This window comes from Miniopterus natalensis, chromosome 2 (assembly GCF_054644295.1).
Source record: "Miniopterus natalensis isolate mMinNat1 chromosome 2, mMinNat1.hap1, whole genome shotgun sequence".
Classification (NCBI taxonomy): Eukaryota; Metazoa; Chordata; class Mammalia; order Chiroptera; family Miniopteridae; genus Miniopterus; species Miniopterus natalensis.
Genome location: NC_142082.1, coordinates 137,298,241 through 137,316,124, shown reverse-complemented (window position 1 = coordinate 137,316,124; position 17,884 = coordinate 137,298,241). Strand labels below are relative to the sequence as shown.

Below are 17,884 nucleotides of genomic sequence, written 5' to 3'. Positions count from 1 at the left end.
ACTGGTAGTTACAAAATATTCATGTGGGCCTGGCCGGGCATGGTTTAGCGGTTGAGCTTCGGCCTAGGATCCAGGCGATCAGGGTTCGATTCCAGGTCAGGGCACATGCCCGGGTTGCAGGCTCAATCAATGACTTTCTCATCATTGATGTTTCTATCTCTCTCTCTCTCCCTTTCCTCTCTCTGAAATCAATAAAGATATATTAAAATATATATGTATATATTCATGTGGATGTAGAGTATACCACAGTAGCAGCTATTTCCAACTGGTGTGCTGTAAGAATTTTTAAAATATGCAGTACCTGACTATTCAGTCAGGGGCACTGACCTCTTTTCCCTCAGATTGTCAAATTTAAAAATGACAACAGCCAACACAATAGCTGTCTGATGTGAATGAGTCAAAATTACACCTATTTTTTTTGTCAGATCAGCAAAAAATATATTTTTTGGTGTGCCACAGAATTTTAGTAATTAGTTTGTGTGTGCCATGAGATGAAAAAGGTTGAAAATCACTGGCATGGGGAATATGGTCAGTAATATTGAAATAACTATGTATAATGCCAGGTAAGTATTAGAATTATAGGGAGAATCACTTAATAAATTATGTAATTGTCTAACCACTATGCTGTATACCTGAAGCTAACATAAAATAATACTGAATGTCAACTGTAATTGGGGAAAAAAAGAAACTCCACTGTACCCTGGGCCTCCAATTTCTTTAGCAGGCGGTTGTCTGTCTTATTCAACAGCTCAGTGATTTTGACCTTGGGTGGTCGACCTCGGCCCCGTTTCACTTTGGGAACTTCCTTGGTCTTGGCCTTCTCAGTGTTTCGAGGTCGGCCCCGTTTCCCAGTAATTGCCTGAATCCTGGATGGGATCTCCTCTGCTGACAGTTGTATCCACTGCAAGCCCTAAGATAATGCGGAAGACTGTTACAATGGGAGGGAGTCAGCGCTAGCCACCTGGCCCTGTGAACAATTCAATGCCCCAGAACCTCCAAACCCCAAAAGAAAGCTGCCGCTTATCCACCAACCCTTTCTCAGGGACAAAAGTATATTTAACCCTTGGGTCTGTACCTCTGGTGTGTCTCTCTCTTCAAAGAAATCTCCAACAGGCATACGGGGACTAAAGCTGAAGTGCTCACGGCGGACACTGTGTACCACATTGCGGTTCAGGTACTAAAACAGATAAAATGGCATTAATGAAGTCATAGCCCTACCAAACTTTTTGGACAGCAATAGCACAAGAACAGTCCCCAAAGCAGACAATGCCAGCCTGTTGCCACTGGACCCAAGAAAGGAGTCTGTACTTCCTTTAAAAAGCCCACGAAAGCTACATTACCTTGATCACTTCCGGGAACTGTTTCATCCTCTTCCCACAGGGGCCATAATACCAGGTCTCTCCCTGCCATCGGTGGCTGCCCTTCTTGATGCGCACCTCTCTCCGCCACCTGCCAGAGAAGCACACGGGCCCTGCCGCCAGGTCACACCCCTACCCACTCTCAAGCCACCCAGGAGCCAAGCCCACTGAGCAGATGATCCTCCCCACTTCTCTCTCACTAGGACTGCATGTAGATGCAAACAGCCTGAGATACAAGCTTGGCTAGGTGGCAGGTATGAGTACCACAAACCCCTTCAGGGCCTCAGGGGAAAGCAGTATGCCAAACTGCACAAGCCCAGAAAGGCCTCCACCCCTCCCTTTACAAAGTCAGTGATACGAGCAGCCAGAAACCCCCATCACCGATGCCATTCAGGGCAATTACTGGGTTTCCAATAAAGAGGATGAAGACCTAAGGGAATAAAGGCAGAAATGACAGAGGGTGGGGAAGAGTAAACTCATTGCTGGCTCCATGAAATGATTCCGAAGGCCAGGGTTTAGTAAAGAACTCTGTTCTAAGCAACAGCTTATTCTAACACTAAGTCCTATCTTTCTCTCAAAATTTAAACAGAACTCAGACCTGGTGACCACAAGGAGCCTAGAGGGGCAGCGGTGGGAAAGATCAGGAAGGTATTCTTACAAGGCCCTTGGTGTCAGCTGGCTTGTTCATTTTGGTCACGTACTGTTCCTGCCCATACCTCTCTGAAGAGCATTTAAAAAAAAAAAAAAAAAAAGCCGATTCATTGGGACTAAGCCACTCCTCATTCACTACTAGCCATAGGACAAGCATATAGGACAAGTCAGCTAATTTAGATATATGATCCCTAGGGTCACCACCTGGGTTTGGAAACAGCAATAGCTATAGCACTCTAAGTAAAAACCTGAGTAGCCACAAGGTGAGGAAAGAATAGATGAGGGGAGGCAGACCCTGAGAGAAAGGAAAGCCTAGGAATCTCATGAGAAACGTTATCATTGCAAATAACTGTCCTTTAATCCACTCTTGTCTAGCCCATTCCTCCCCATCTCAGATGAGGAGCTCCTTTCCCTTCTTCCTGGTCATTCATTAAAATAGTCAAGGTCAATACTTGTAGCAAACTAGAGCATTTACCCATGTTGGAGGGGAAGACGAACTTCCTCTGGTGTAGCAATTCGTCTCCTCAGTACATCACCTTGGGAGAAAAATAGAGGATTCCCAAATTAAGAATTCAGCAAAATAATGAAACAGGTCAGTAGGGAAGGGCTAAATACCACATGAACAAACTTTTCCTGGAACCAACTAGGGATGGAACAGAATCTGGTCACTCACCACCACCAGAAGTAGTGACACCTTCTCCAGTGATCTTTCCCAGTTCAGCAGTGGTTTCAGGGAAGCTGCTGACATCCTTATTTGCTGGGGAGGCTGTTGGGAAGACAGCTGCAGGGGAAGCTGTGGTGGATGCTTTTGGGGAGGTCACCGGGGAGGCCGGCAAGGAAACTTCTGAGATTGGTTGGAAGGCTGGTGAGGAAGCTGGAGAGACTGTTGGGAACGCTGCTGGGGAGATTTCTGGCGAGGCTGCTAGGGAGACTTCTGGAGAGATTTCTGGGGAGGCTCCTGGACAAACTGCCAGGGAGACTGCTGTGGAGGCTGTTGGTGAGACTGCTGGTGAGGGTGTTGGATGTAGCTGAACAGTGGATGACTGCTCAGGGACTGGCTGCGTCAGAGGTGCTGGGAAGTCTGAAGCTGCCTGAGTCTCCATTTCTTCCTGTTCTGCATCACTACCATTATTCAGGTCAAAGCCATTATCTAGAATCCAAAGGGACAGGATGGGTAAAGGAAAAATGGTGTCATATAAAACAAGAGAATCTACTCAGTCAAACCTAGACTAAGATAAACAGGGTTACTTCAAGGGCTTTTCCCTAGAGTTGGTAAAAGAGAATTAGCCTCTGGCTGTCCTCCCCAACCATTCATGAAAGTTAAAGGGCAAAGCTGCTGCTGCTGTCACTGTGTGAAGAGATACCTTTTACCTGGAGCCAGTAAGGCCTCTGGCCTCCTTTCCCCTGCAAACTCCAAGTCTCACAAGTCCTTTTGGGCACAGGGCATAAGTTAGAGTGGAGCAGCCTGTGTTTTTTAAGTCCCACCACACACTATCCCAAAGCCCCCTCAGCTCCCAGCAAGGTGCTTTCACAGATATCCCACCCCTAATGTCCTATCTATGGAACGTGTTGTGTTCTCTCACTTCCTCCTAGGTAAAGGACTTTTTTTGTCCTACCTCTCCTCACTTACCTTGTAGGACAGACTCCCCAAGGACAGGTGGAGATGTGGGGCTGGCAAAGATAGAGGCTGAAGTTTGACTGTCATCTGCCAGGAGACTGAAGGCAGTGGCATTATTGAGGGAAGGACAATCAAGGGCAGAGATCACAGGGCTGTCCTCAAGAGGCAGCTTGTCTTCTGCATCCATCAGCTCTGTATCATCTATACCATAGAGTCCTCCACTTACTGGCTCTTCAGGGGGTGGAAAAAACAAAGCAAGATTTAATATTTGTTTGAATATATCTAATTCTAGTTCCCACAGTGGGAAAGCTCTTTCTAATAATAAGTTAGGGCAATTTTATAGCCCTCTAATGAAACAGTAAAGTCACCAGGCTATAGGGATCATAAAAGCTTGAAGTGGAAATGAAGGGAAAAGCATGGGCCCTGTAACAACCCACAGACAAATGCAAAAAATTCTAGCATCTATCACAAAATAGGTTTCTCTTATATTTCAGTGGGGTAAAAGATAAATGTTCACTGGCAAATGTCTTCTTTCTACTTAGTAAGAACCCAAACAGCCCAGCTGTGTGGTAATAAGTCCCTATCCAGTAAATTATTAAAGTCCAGGGCTCTTGGCCAAAAGGAACATTGGGAGAGAACTTGGGAAATGAACCAATTCAGCTCAGAGTGCAGTTGGCCCAGTCAGGCCAGTGGCAGGAGACTGTGGTCTGCCACAGGAGTATCTGGAAGCCTCCATGACCCAGATTCCCAAATCCTTTCCTGATTTACTATCTATTCCAGGTGGCAAAAGCTGGTTATCCCTCTGCATGATTAAGTTGAAGGGAGACAGCTTCCAAGCCTACCTGGTGCCAGGGTGTTAAAGGGCTCCAGAGAGACTTCACTGAGGATTGGAGTGTCTTCCAGTTGATCAGGAAGATGTGAAGGATCATCTAAGCAGCTCACTGTGGGGTCAGGGACCAAGACTGAGACTTCTTGGTGTAATGATTCCACAGAAGGGATGGAGCCATTGTAGCCACACATCTTCAGTTCTAGGAAATATCAGGAAGAGCAAAAGTATGAAATAGCACCTTCACCTGGTTCCTTCAGCTATAGCAGGCAGTCAATCTTCACTAGAGGGATGTTCATTCTTTCAACATTTATAGGTGCCAGTTCTATGGTGGATACCCTTCAAATCAAGATATTCTCAGTAAGCAGAGTACTTACTGAGTACTATTAAAATCCTATAGCAGGTATGGGGTCTGAGACCATACTCCCATCATGTTCACAGCTATTTCCCCCATTCAGTGGAAACAGGTGGTAAACAGAGAAAACATCTTGTGATTTTACAGGATGGTCACCCTTGTTCTTGGAATCAATAGCAAACTAAGCATTTATCTATTTAGAGGGAAAAGATGAGAGGGATGATGACATGTATCAATGCTAACAACAAAAAGAAAGAAAACTGTGAGCAGACAAGCAATGGTATGCTCTGCCTGCTTCCTTCCCTCCTTCAAGTGCCAGTCACTACTAGGCTTCAGGCCACTTTAGCAGCCAGTCTAATGCTGCCATAGTCAAGTCAAACTGACTTCAATGATCCCTGCTAATGCCCCAACCCCTTCCTATATTTTGGAAAAAGCCCTGATGCAGTGTCTGTTGGGGCTGAAATATGTTTCAGGCTCGCCCACCTGCCCTCTCCAGGCCAGCAGCTCTGCATGAGCTTGAAATAATTTGCACTCCCACTCACGAGCTGGTGCTGCTGCCACAAAAACACCAGCCACTTGGCTCTGTTAATCACCAACATGCAAATCAGCCTCCACTGCAGAGAGCTGGAAAGACAAGTTTTCCTCACCTCAAAAAGCCACTGCCCCCATAGCCCCATTTTCCTTCTCCCAACCAAGCTCACAGGCCCAGTTATACCTGGCTGCTCTTCTTCCAGCTCCAGGCTGCCTACCAAGCCAGTGCCATTCTCTGCCACAACTGAAGTCAGCTCCTTTTCTGCCTCCTCATCAGGATGGATACCACTGGCTACCTCCTGGGAAGGTGCAAAAGTCTGGATGCTGGAGCCCAACATGGGAGAAGTCTGTGGAGAGGTGAAAAAACTAGGGGGTCCATTGGGCATCACCTCAAAATTCTGGTCAGGAAAGGAATCATACAGTTCCTGTGAGTCAAAGTTAAGCCCCATTGGACTCTGGGTACCATTGGCCCAGAACTCTTGGCTCCCAGCTCGAAGGTTAGTGTTGTGACTTGGGGATGAAGGTTGCCGGCTGCCCCCAAGGATGCCGTTGAGTGGGTATTGTCCCCCCGAGAACTGGGAAAGAAGGGGTGGGTCTTTGAGGTTGCTGCCAGGATTGGCGGATGGGTACTGTGAGTAGTTCCAGAGACAGTCGTAGGCCACGTTGGGGTGATGGAGGTGTGAGGTGCTGGAGGAGTGGGGAGCAGAGTTCAAAATCCCTGAAGTAGTAGTGTGAGATACAGTAGATAAGCCATTAACATTCACATCCCCATTCAAACCTGGCAGAAAAGGAGGAAAAAGGGTCAGTTACAGATATGTATGCAAGTAACTCTACCAACTCTACCAAAAGAATAGCTCTGACTAGAAAAAAGGAAGGTGAAGGGGAGGGGATTCCCCTCTGCAACATTTATAGCTTTTTTAGTCTTCAAGGAACACCCAACACAGATGCTCCTGTATATAAGTTTAGCAACTGCTACTGAGACTACTGAGTAGGGGGCTGGGGAGCTCTCCTGGTCTATCACAGGAGTGACCAGTGGCTCCTGCCTATGTTCAGGGCTTTTTGTTTTGTTTAAATTAAGCTATTTGCAGACTCTCTACAGTGACTTGCATTCTTTCCCATCCTCATTCCCTAAAGAAATTTTCCCCTGGAGTGGCATGACTGAATTCTCCTAGCCTCTTTTCCCCAGTGCCTGTTTGGCCCCACAGTGGGACCAGAAGGGACAGCCTCCACCTCACTGGCACATGCAGATTCAGCACTTTGTGCTGGGCTAAGAATAGATTTGCAGTCACCACAGCAGCAAGATCCCAGCTCAGAAGGCTGGGATTGGCCTCTCCCCACAGGCACCAGAGAGTAAGGGGGGGGGGGGGAATCTCTGCATGACCAGTACTGCGTATTTCAGTTCTCAATACCAATGGCAACCTCTACACTGGAGAACAATCAAATAAAATGAACCAAGCTATAAGGACGCTGCGGGGGGGTGGGGGTGGGGGTGGGGGTGAGGTGTTCTCCAGTGAAATAAAGGAGCTTCTATCTACCTGCAACCCCCTTATAAATGATAGGAGGGACAGATGGGAAGTATAAGTTTATGGTAGTATTTTTCTACTGTAAGGAAGAGAAGCATTTGGGCTTCTCTCTACTTCCAAGCATAAAGTACCTAAAACCCAGGCAAGATTAGAGAGGCACTTTGGCAGAGCCATGGTATAGAGCAACAGATAAACCAAATTCAGGAAAAGACCTGATCCTGGCAGTAACAAGTCAATCTGGAATTAGATGTTTCTCTCTGGGGTAAGCATTAAAACTCTCCATTCCTATCTTCCATCCTCAAGGATAGGAGGCGGCACAAGCATTTGCCCTCCTTTCTGTTGCACAAACTAAAAGGGAAACACATCCCAACCTTCATCCAACCCCCAAACTCCCCACCCCCATCCTAGGGGTGGCTTCTCCAACTTCTAAATACAACTTCTCATAGGATGGCCCCATTATCTCTCTCATGGGTTTGACCTGGTTATCAGAAGCCTTAGCCATCTCACCACTTTTTGGCAGTAGCCAGGGAACAGGGAAGAGCAGGCTAAGATGAAAAAGCCAGTATATTTATCTAATCCCCTCCAACCTTAAGTCAACACTAGAAGTATTGCTTCCATAACCCCCTAGAACTTGTTCTTAGAAGCTTGATTTCCCTCCAGCAACTGAATTCTGAGGATTCCCTCCCTCCCTCTCCTCCTGGCACAGAACTGTTGTGAGGAAGCTAGCCCAGAGGGGATCCAAATCTTGTCCCATCAACCTGCTCTAAAGAAATGATGCCCACTCCCTCCCCATGCCATGTGGCCCTCACACTCACTTTTCCCTTGCTGGGGGAAGTTCATGGGAGACCCGTTAGTGTAGAGGCCCTCCCCTGAGGAGGAAGAGGGTTTCAGTCCTGAGGCAGCAGGTGCAGGGGGAAGGCCAGTAAAGTTAAAATGGTCGTTGGCCTCCATTTCTGTAGGAGGGGAGAGAGGGGGAAAAAAAATACTGCAGGTTAAACAAAGTTATGTCACCTGAAATTTTCTAAAGAGAATGCCCCCTCCCTTCTATCTACTTACCCTTCTCCTGCCTAAGTACTAGGGGGAGGAAAGAGGTCAGGAAAAAAAGGGGAAGAAACATACTCCTAACCTGGGCAATGACCATATAGAAATAGTCTTTTAAAGTCAGTCTTGTAGAGATAAAAAGAGTGAGAAAAACCAAGACACAAGCCTGCAGGAGTCTTCCCCATGTTAGCCCTACTCTCTTTTTTCAAAAAAAATATTTTTATTGATTTGAGAGGGAGAGGAAGAAAGAGATGGAAACAGCAATGATGAGAGTCATTGATCGGCTGCCTCCTGCACGCCCCCCATTGGGGATTGAGCCCACAACCCGGGCATGTGCCCTGATTGGGAATTGAAAAGGGATCTCCTAGATCACAGGGCAATGCTCAACTGCTGAGCCACGCCAGCAGGGCAGCCCTACCCTCTTAATTCCCAGCCAAGTTACCCTTCTATGTTAGGTATGAATACCCTATTATAACACTTAATATCCTCCATCCTTTTGGTTTTTTTTCCCTTCAAGGTAAGGCCAGAGTCCCACAGAAGGTTCTCAAACCCATCTTTTTTATAGGAAGCCACAGAAATGGGGGTATTGGCTGAAAAGCATATTTTATATATATCCTGCTTTGTTTTATTATTGTGCTTGAGTTAAACAATTTCCATGTTATCCTATCCATAGCCCTAGATATCTGAAGAAAATAATATTACTTTAGTAAAGGGATTTGAAAAGGAGACTACATTTCAGGAAAGGTGACCATAATGGCAAAAGTATAATCATCTAGCAACATTTCTACTCTTTTTCCTTGGGAAATACCATGCTGTCCAAGAACACAGCTCAGAAAGCATCAGAGGTGGAAAATTTATTAAATAAGAGGATGTCCCAAGGAATATTACTCTACCTACTATGGTTCATAATGTTCTGGTTTTGTGGCTTAAATGTAAAAGGTCATGAAGAGAACAGCTGGATATTTATATTTGTAAAATGCAGTGGGGCTCATTGGGAGGCAACAGGGTTAAAAAAGCTTTTCATTCTCTCCTGAATATGAGGTGATATGCTACTAGTGAAGCCCTCGATCAGAATAAATTCTCTGATAGAGCAAAGAGAAGAGAAAGATACTGGAAGCAGAAGCCAGAATTACTGGTAGTCTGACATGTCAATCAGACATTTATGATGTATTAGTAGTGCATTCTAATTTGATTTGTGAGAGACATGATCTGTTCTTCATACTGAAAAAGCAGCTCCTTGGGTTACAATGTTTTAAAAGGGCAGCAGAATTCAGGTAGAAAGATGAGGCAATAAACTGACCTAGTGATGTTTTAAATAACTTTTTAAAAAATATATTTCTATTGACTTCAGAGAGAGGAATGGAGAGGGAGAGAGAGATAGAAACATCAATGATGAGAGTCATTGATCAGCTGCTTCCTGTATGCCCCCAACTGGGGATTGAGCCCGCAACATGTGCCCTAATCGGGAATCAAACCACGATCTCGTGGATCCTAGGTCGATGCTCAACCGCTAAGCCACGCTTGGCTGGGATTAAATAACCTCTTTTTTAAAAAAAATGAATAAATTGGCTAAGAGTATGTATGACTACTGCCCAAGGTTTGCATGTTCCTGACTGAATATGCTAGATAATGCAAATTAGACACCATTAGGTAATATGTGAATTTAACATAATTGTGAGCATGAAATACGAACCCTGTATAGAATACGGCATGATAGCTATAAGACTTTCCAAGCTAAATACCATAATTAGCTCTACTTTCATCAGTTTTAACTGAAAAAAGGTTTTGATTGATTTTAGAGAGAGGAAGGGAGATGGACAGAGATAGAAACATTGCCCGGCCAGATGTGGCTCAGCGGTTGAGCGTCGACCTGGGATCCAGGCAATCGGGGTTCGAGTCCCGGTCAGGGCACATGCCCGGGTTGCGGGCTTGATCAATGACTCTCTCATCATTGATGTTTCTATCTCTCTCTCTCTCTCCCTCTCCTTTCCTCTCTCTGAAATCAATAAAGATATATTAAAAAAAAAAAATTGAACCAGTGACCTCTTGGTGCATGGGTCAACACTCAACCACTGAGCTACACCAGCCAAGCTTAACTGAAATTTTAACAAATAAAAAATAAAAGCACCCTCTCCCTTCCTCTCTCTGGAATCGATATATATATATATATATATATATGTATTAAAAGTATTAAAAGAGATAAAGAAATTTAAAATAAAATAGAAGCAATTTGTATTGTGTTGATTTAAGGGGGAAAAGTTTTTAGGATTAACTTATTTCCACATCTTCACTCTAAAATAAGCAGCAGCCCAGCCAGGCATGGCTCGGCAGTTGAGTGCTGACCTACGATCCGGAAGATTGCATATCAATTCTCAGTCAGGGCACATGCTCGGGTTTCGGGCTCGATCCCCAGTGGGGAGTGTGCAGGAGGCTGCTGATCAATGACTCTCATTGATGTTTCTATCTCTCTCCCTCTCTCTGAAATCAATATAGATATATATTTTAAATAAATTAAAATAAGCAGCAAACCTAAACCTGCTATGCATCAACGAAGAAACTGAGTCTCTATAAAGAAAGACCTCAGGACCCCCCCAGGATTTTCCTATAGTTAAAGGCCACTCTTCAGCAGTAAGGGATCTGAAAAATAAACATCATGTGATTAATGATCTCTCTGAAATGAAAGACATCAAGGAGGAAAGTTCATTACCTAATTCTCTAGGTTACAAAGCTTACATCACAGACCAAAGAGGACATTCAGTAATTCATTTCAGAAGTCCTAGAAATGCTGTCTGGAAAGCCAATCTCATCTCACCCCCACTATTTTCCTCCCCCAGTTTTATGCACAGCCACACGTCCCCTGGTGTATTTCTGAGACACACACCTTCTTTCCTATGTGCACTGGACTATATCCTCCCACTCAAAGAGAGGCCACAGTTCATTTTTCCATTTTCTTTTTCTTTTTTTTATCCTCACCTGAGGACATTTTTTCCATTGCTTTTTCAGAGTGAAGGGGAGAGGGGGAAAGGGAGAGAAATATCAATGTGAGACAGACACATCAATTGGTTGCCTCTCGCACATGCCCTGACTGGGGCAGAGCCTGCAACCGAGGTACGTGCCCTTGGCCAGAATCAAACCCGGGAACCTTCAGTCTGTAAGCCAACACTCTACTCGCTTAGCCAAACCAGCTAGGGGCATTTTCTTTTTGAATTCATGAAGAAACTAGTGAGTGGCCTCTCTGCTACTCTGGGAGAGCACAGCATTTCTTGTCTCATAAATTATACACTAATAAGAGAATAAATGGATGGCTCACAGAAATCAGATAAGTAAATGGAATGGGAAGTTATCTACTGCCTGAGATCTGTTTCCCCACTAGCCTCTACTGAAGGGTCATCAGGACCACAATCACTTCATTTACAAAAGGCCTCCTAGAAACAAAATACTCTTTGTGCTGTGCAGTGAGATCAGTGCAACACAGTGGGCTCCAGGTTCAAATCACAGCTCTACTACCACTAACTGTGTGACCCTGGGCAAATCACTTAATGTTGCTGAACCTCAGGGCTTGTAAAGATTAAATGAGAAAATCTATATAAAGGAACTAGCACACTGTCATCCAGCAAGCACTCAATAAATGTTAGCTGTTATTATTAGACAAAAGGAGCAAAGACTGCTTAGTTTTCAAAAAGATAATCAGGGCCAAAAGGTCAAAATATAATACAAATATAATTTAAACCACTACCCAGCCAGACTTCCCTATAGGCAACTGGACTCTTGATTTCAGATGTCACTTAAATGTGGGATCACAGTATGGGAATGCAAAGAAAATGTGGACAGCTCCTCTCAGCAATAAACCCTGGATTATTTCATTTTAACCTCCCTACCCAAGATGCTTTTCACAATAAAGTCTGAAAGTAAATTATGCCTTCCCGTCTAGAACTTAGTAAGGACAACAGTAAAGGAGAGTGTCTCCCTTTGAACTAATAGGATTTTGGCCAAATGAAAAAAGAAATCAGTCAGTGCCCAATCCCCAGAATAGCAGACAGCTCTCATGACCAGGAAGTACAATCAGGCCAATACCCAGCCCAGTCCCAGTAGTATGTAAATGGATCTCTTAAGAACCTCTATACTTCATTTATGAGTTAAGGGATGGTACCCCTTAAGCCTGAAGCAGTAAAGCAAAGCCCTTGCCACGTGGCCAAATAGACTGCTTTTCTCTCAGCTGTAACTGAAGAATTACTACTGTGTGGACCTGAGACATGGTTTTAACAAAAAAAGGCTGACAATGCACAAAGTGTTGAAATAAACATTACAGATTTCAACACTTTTGCAGGTGCCCTGACCAATCCTAACACTCAGACCTCTGAAGCTACCCACAGAAAGGCAAGACACATTAACACCATCCAGCTATACACTTTGGTTTGTTTGTTCCATATAGTATACGAAAATTTCACACATAGGTTTCTAATTCTTTTTTTTTTTTTTTTTTTAAGGGGTGGGGAGAGATTTCAAATGTTTATCTTTACTAAACAACAAAAGCAAGTTTTGCTGTATGGTAAATAAATCACAACACTATGTTTTACCTTTATAGTTGTGAATGTTATGAAGACTATTTCTCAACTCCACACATCTCTGGATTCATCCACCAGACTCTAATACGGTAGTTTCCAATCAGGGTGATTTTGCCCCCTGGGTATTTACTAATGACAAAAGGTGTATGTTACTGGTATCTAGTAAGTAGAAACTAGGTGTGCTTCTAATGGCCCTGCCAATACACAAGACAGCCCTCAACAAAGAATCATCTGGCACAAGATATCAATAGAGCCAAGGCTGAAAAATCCTGCTCAAATATAAAAGCTGCCCCATTCCCCATTCCTACCCCACACCCTGGGGAAGTTTCAAAAGTTTTCACTATTCCTAGTTCCTGATGCTGCAAACAAGGATGCTTTGACTTTTGTATCTAAAAAACCCCTCCCTGGCCAAGCTGTCTTCCTTTACCAATACTGAGTTCTAAGTGCCAAGCCACAAAATTGACATGCCTTCTTCCCCATAGCCCATTCTGACAGTTCTGGTAAAAATCTTCCCTTCAAACTCTTACTCAGACTACAGCATGTACTGTATGAGGCTTATTCCCTCAAAATGTCCTTTTCTTAACCCCCTTTCCTAGTCAGGACAGCAAAGCAGGAGGAAGATGATGAAAGATGATTTGGGGGGGGGGGGCAACTGCCATGTCCAAGCTGCTCAGGAGAATACAAAGATGACTGTTCTGTCCTGATTTCTTCTAAACAATGTAGGCTCTACAATATCAATCAGATACTAAGTTCTACCATTGTATCTCCAGCACCTAATTTAGTGCTAAGCACATAATAGAACCAAAGGAAATATGTATTTGTCAAACCCACAGACTGAACAAATAAATGAATAGATCTTTTCTGCCAGCTTACTCATCCAATAAAGCTTGTGGTTTTTGCTCCTACTATTCTCAGAGAACCGATAAATTCTGCTTCATTATTAATAGAGATAACAATTTCTAGAGGAAGAAAGGCCCCAAATCTTGACTTATTTTAGACAGCTGTCCCCTGCAGAAAATAAGGCAAGGAAACAGAAGTATTGAGAGTGTAAAAAGGCAATAAATTTAAGCTCTAAATTAGTAAAATGTTCTGCTTGATTTAAATACTCAAGAAACAGAATAGGTTTTAAAATATTTGTTGACTGAATAAAAGAACCATATCACAATCTAGGCTAAGTGTTGTCACAGTTCTGGTCACTTCTATGCCTCTAAAATTGCCGGACACTAAAAACCACACTCCAGAGGTTGTAAAAGGTTATTTCTCTCTTTAAGCTGATTGATTTTCAGAAATTCAGCTGTAACAGTTAAGGACTCCATTCTTTCCAACAAGAAGATATCCCCCACCCCAAAAAAACCTGAGCTGAGCATGCAGGTTAAAGATTCCAATCCCAGGAAACCAAAAGTAGTGACACCACCTGTCTCTTAAAAACCCTCATGTTTGCCCAGCTGGCATGATTCAGTGGTTGAGCATCAACCTATGATCCAGGAGATCGAGGTTCGATTCCCGGTCAGGGCATATGCATGGGTTGCCAGCTCAATCCCCAGTGGGGAGCATGCAGGAGCCAGCTAATCAATGACTCCCTCATCGTTGATGTTTCTATCTTTTTCTCTCTCTCCCTCTCCCTTCCTCCTCTCTCTGAAATAGACATATTTAAAAAACAAAACAACCCCTCGTGTTTTATTAGTCTTTTGATGAATTTTTGCTAAGGTTACATTATCCTTTTAGTCTGTAAAATACCCTCTTAATTATTCCTTACAACTCGGAGGACAAAAGACTCAGTAACACAATAACACAATTCTACTTTTATTGTCAGTGACCCAATCCAAGGACAAACTCCAAAGCTCTTTAAAGCTTTTTGTTTTGCAGAATTTTATAAATTTAAAAATTATGCAGACTGACAAGCTGGTGAAAAGTGGTCCTACTGAGCCATGTGTAACAATGCTGATAAAGTATTAATCTTGGGCTATGAGGTATATGAGGACCACCATGTTGCAAGAAACAAATTGGGAAGATTATTTACCCCAGGAAAAAAACTTCAAGAGTTTTATTTATTTATTTTTTAAAAAAATATATCTTTATTGATTTCAGAGAGAGGAAGGGAGAGAGAGATAGAAACATCAATGATGAGAGTCATTGATTGGCTGCCTCCTGCACGCCCCCTACTGGGGATCGAGCCTGCAACCCGGGCATGTGCCCTGACCGGGAATCGAACCCCGATCACCTGGATCCTAGGTCGACGCTCAACTGCTGAGCCATGCCCTGAGTTTTATACTTCACTCTGTGTCCTAGGACATAAAAATGTTGGCTCACTGAACACATCTCACACAAGGTCAAACATCACATCAGTTATTGGACTAACTTCCACACTATTTTAACAGTAAAAGAATATAGCAGACCACTTCTGACGTGATGTGATAAAAAGGTCAACAGCAGCAAGACACAGTAACCCTAACAAGCTTTTCTTCTCTCTTGACAACACCTGATTCCAGAACCACAAGACTGCAAGGTTAACCCTCTCAGGGCATTCTAGATTTCTGACTGGCTCTGAGGTCAGCCCACCTAATTCTATCTATACCTCAATTTTTTTCTCTTTAGAGAGAGAAAAGCGGGGGGGGGGGGCAATATTAAGCAATCTACTTTTTTTTAATGTTTTTACTGATTTCAGAGAGAGGAAGGGAGAGGAATAGAGACAGAAACATCAATGATGTGAGAGAATCATCAATCAGCTGCCTCCTGCACGCCCCCTACTGGGGATCCAGCACGCAACCTCGCACTGCCCTAATCAGGGATGGAAACCTGACTTCCAGGTTCATGGGTCCACTCTCAACCACTGAGCCACAGCGACAGGCAAGAAATCTACTTGATAGAAAAATGCATCCATTTTACAAGAAAGCCATGAAAGCCTTGTTTCATTCAGCTTTCTGATCAATCATGTATCAAATGAAGTCAATATCTACTTTCTCAAAATCAACTTCTATTTCTTTTAAAGAGTCCAAAGAATGGAGTGATCTTTCTCCTTCACTCTTTTAACTCCAACAGGGAAAAATCAATGTACTATTCTGTCATGTCCCAATTTAGATAAACACAGATTGAAGAAAAGGGAACTTAAAGTCAGTATCAAATCAACCCTATCAGAAAGCAACTCAAACCAGCCAGTCAAGCAGAGGCAAGAAAAAGGACAATGACACGAGACTTGTTTTTACTGTTTCCAGAATATCAACCCCCAACGGCCCCAGTGAAAAAAGCACCACGCTATCAGATAATCATATGTCTATCTGTTCCTATCCTGGACCTTTATTCTAGGAACCTACAATTCAGGTACGAAGTTTGTGACTGGAAAATTATGAAAAGTTTTGATCTCAATACCTCATCTCTCAAAATATAAAATCCTGTGGCCACTCATCTTTAACCAAACCCAGTGTCTAACAAAGTGCCTGTGGACACAGTATACACAGTCCATCACTATATACTGTAGTAGAAATATCCTGGAGTTATCAGGTGAAAGAAAGAGAAAATCTGGACACATGACTGCACAAAAACAGAGGAAAAGTATAGCACTCTCCAAGAAGGGTAATAACAGAGAAGATGTCTTTTATGGGCTGAAGAGTAAGTCACATGATAGCTAACTCCCCTAATTAGTTGATTCTGCAGAAGGTAAACTCTCCAACACCTTGTCAACTAACAGGCTTCCCACAGAGACTATCCTTAGGCTACAGTCACCGGTGAGGAACAAGCCCACCATCCTCACTCTGCAAATCAGTCTCTACCCCAACACACACAGTTAATCCCACTCACAGTTAATCTTCCCCATTCCCTCCTCTTCTTCCACCTCTCAGTATCCACCCTTCACCTCAGAAGCTCACTTGCTCAGGTGCTCTGCACTACATAAACTATCATAGAACATATTAAGTAGGGTTCCAGAAAGCCACTCCTCTCATGCCACAAAAGATCCCAAGTCCTCCTGGCAGTTCCCTTGCTGAGGGAATTTGCATCACTTGTGTTGAAAGTGTAGCCCTGCTGGTGGATGACTGAGTTTGCTACTCTATGACCTCCAACTCAAGGGGAAAAAAAAATCAAGACAGGGAAACAGAAATGCTCTGGAGGGGATATTGGGATCAGTGGGTCAACAGCAGTGACTACTTCCAGTTGACAAATTAAGTTTCAAAAAAAAAAAAAAGTCGAACGAAAGGGCTCTCATACCACATGGTTGGCAGGATCCAAGCCTGCACAGAAGGCCTCAGAAAATGAAACCAAATCTGATTAAAATGGACATTTCAAAACAAGAGACGCCGCAGCAAACGCACAGCTGCCATTTCCCGGCCACTTCCTGCGGGAGGCTTGGGGGAGGGGCTGTTTGTGTACAGATGGAGGTGGAATCTACCCCCCTATCGTCACCCCCCCAAAGATGCAAATCTCTCACTCCAACAAATCCTACAAAGGATGACTGCAACTGGCATTGCCTTCCGCTAAAAATTGGGAACATCAGGAAAGAAAGGGATGATGCGGGATTATCTTTTTCCGCCACGGAAATGGGGATCCCCCTTGGAAAGGAATCCCTCTTTATTCTTCCCTTAGGTCCCTAAGGCCAGCTCAAATGCGGATGCTTCAGCATTAGCCCTATCAACCCAGGTCCTGCGGTGGGGGATTCTCACGGGACTCGAGGGCCTCAAGCCAAGCACAGCACCACTCCAGAAATGCCCTCTCCTGTTGGCCACGCTCATGAGAACGAATACACATACACACACCCCCAAGGGAGACACCCTGAGACCCCTGGAAACCCCATCTACCCTCCACTCACAGCTGCCAAAACGCCCCATCCCAACAAACGGTGGTTAACCCGCCCAGGGAACCCCCTCACCCACTCTTCGCAATCCGACAATCCCCACCCCCACCCGAGGAGGTGGAGCCCCTCCCGGGGATTCCACCCCGAGTTCCCCACAGAAGTCATTTCCACCAGCCAGGCGGCTTCTCTGCCTCGTCGTTGTCGTCGTCGTCGTCGTCGTCGTCGCCGCCGCCGCCGTAGCCGCCGCCAGGAGCCTCCACAAGCTACTCCCGCCCCCACCCACCGGCCCATCTCGGGTCTTCAGCAGACCCGCCAGCCCCCTTCTCCTCCCAGCCTCTCGGGCAAGGCGACCCCCGCCCGGGGCTGGATCCTAACTGGAAATAAGCTGGAGTCAGCTCCTCGCCCCGGGCGAGGCTCTAGGCAGGTCGGGAGCCTCAGTTCCCTGAGGAAAGCCACGGATGAAAGCCGGACTCCCTCCCCTCAGGCCCCCTGCCACAGACCCAACAGACCTGAGGTGGCGGCGTCCAGCCGGACTCGGGGTTTGTCTCTCCCCGGGGGACAAGCGGTTCACATGGCCGCGCTCCGGGCGCCAGAAGGGGAGGGGACCTTGGGGGAGGGGGCCTGGGGTCCGGG

At 44.8% G+C, this 17,884-nt stretch overlaps 1 protein-coding gene across 1 annotated transcript in view; it reads right to left on the bottom strand.

The window, feature by feature from the left end:
• The window catches only part of BAZ2A (bromodomain adjacent to zinc finger domain 2A), a 30,090-nt gene extending 12,242 nt beyond the window's left edge, over window positions 1-17,848 (bottom strand). The window contains exons 1-10 of the mRNA XM_087814604.1: window positions 17,761-17,848; window positions 7,678-7,815; window positions 5,524-6,117; window positions 4,470-4,655; window positions 3,640-3,858; window positions 2,683-3,159; window positions 2,485-2,545; window positions 1,341-1,449; window positions 1,076-1,177; window positions 700-910 (exon numbers count right to left, since the gene is read on the bottom strand). Coding sequence (XP_087670730.1) covers window positions 700-910; window positions 1,076-1,177; window positions 1,341-1,449; window positions 2,485-2,545; window positions 2,683-3,159; window positions 3,640-3,858; window positions 4,470-4,655; window positions 5,524-6,117; window positions 7,678-7,813 — 2,095 coding nt within the window. The 5' untranslated portion in view covers window positions 7,814-7,815; window positions 17,761-17,848. The remainder of the gene's footprint in view (window positions 1-699; window positions 911-1,075; window positions 1,178-1,340; window positions 1,450-2,484; window positions 2,546-2,682; window positions 3,160-3,639; window positions 3,859-4,469; window positions 4,656-5,523; window positions 6,118-7,677; window positions 7,816-17,760) is intronic.
• Between the last annotated feature and the right edge of the window lie 36 nt (window positions 17,849-17,884).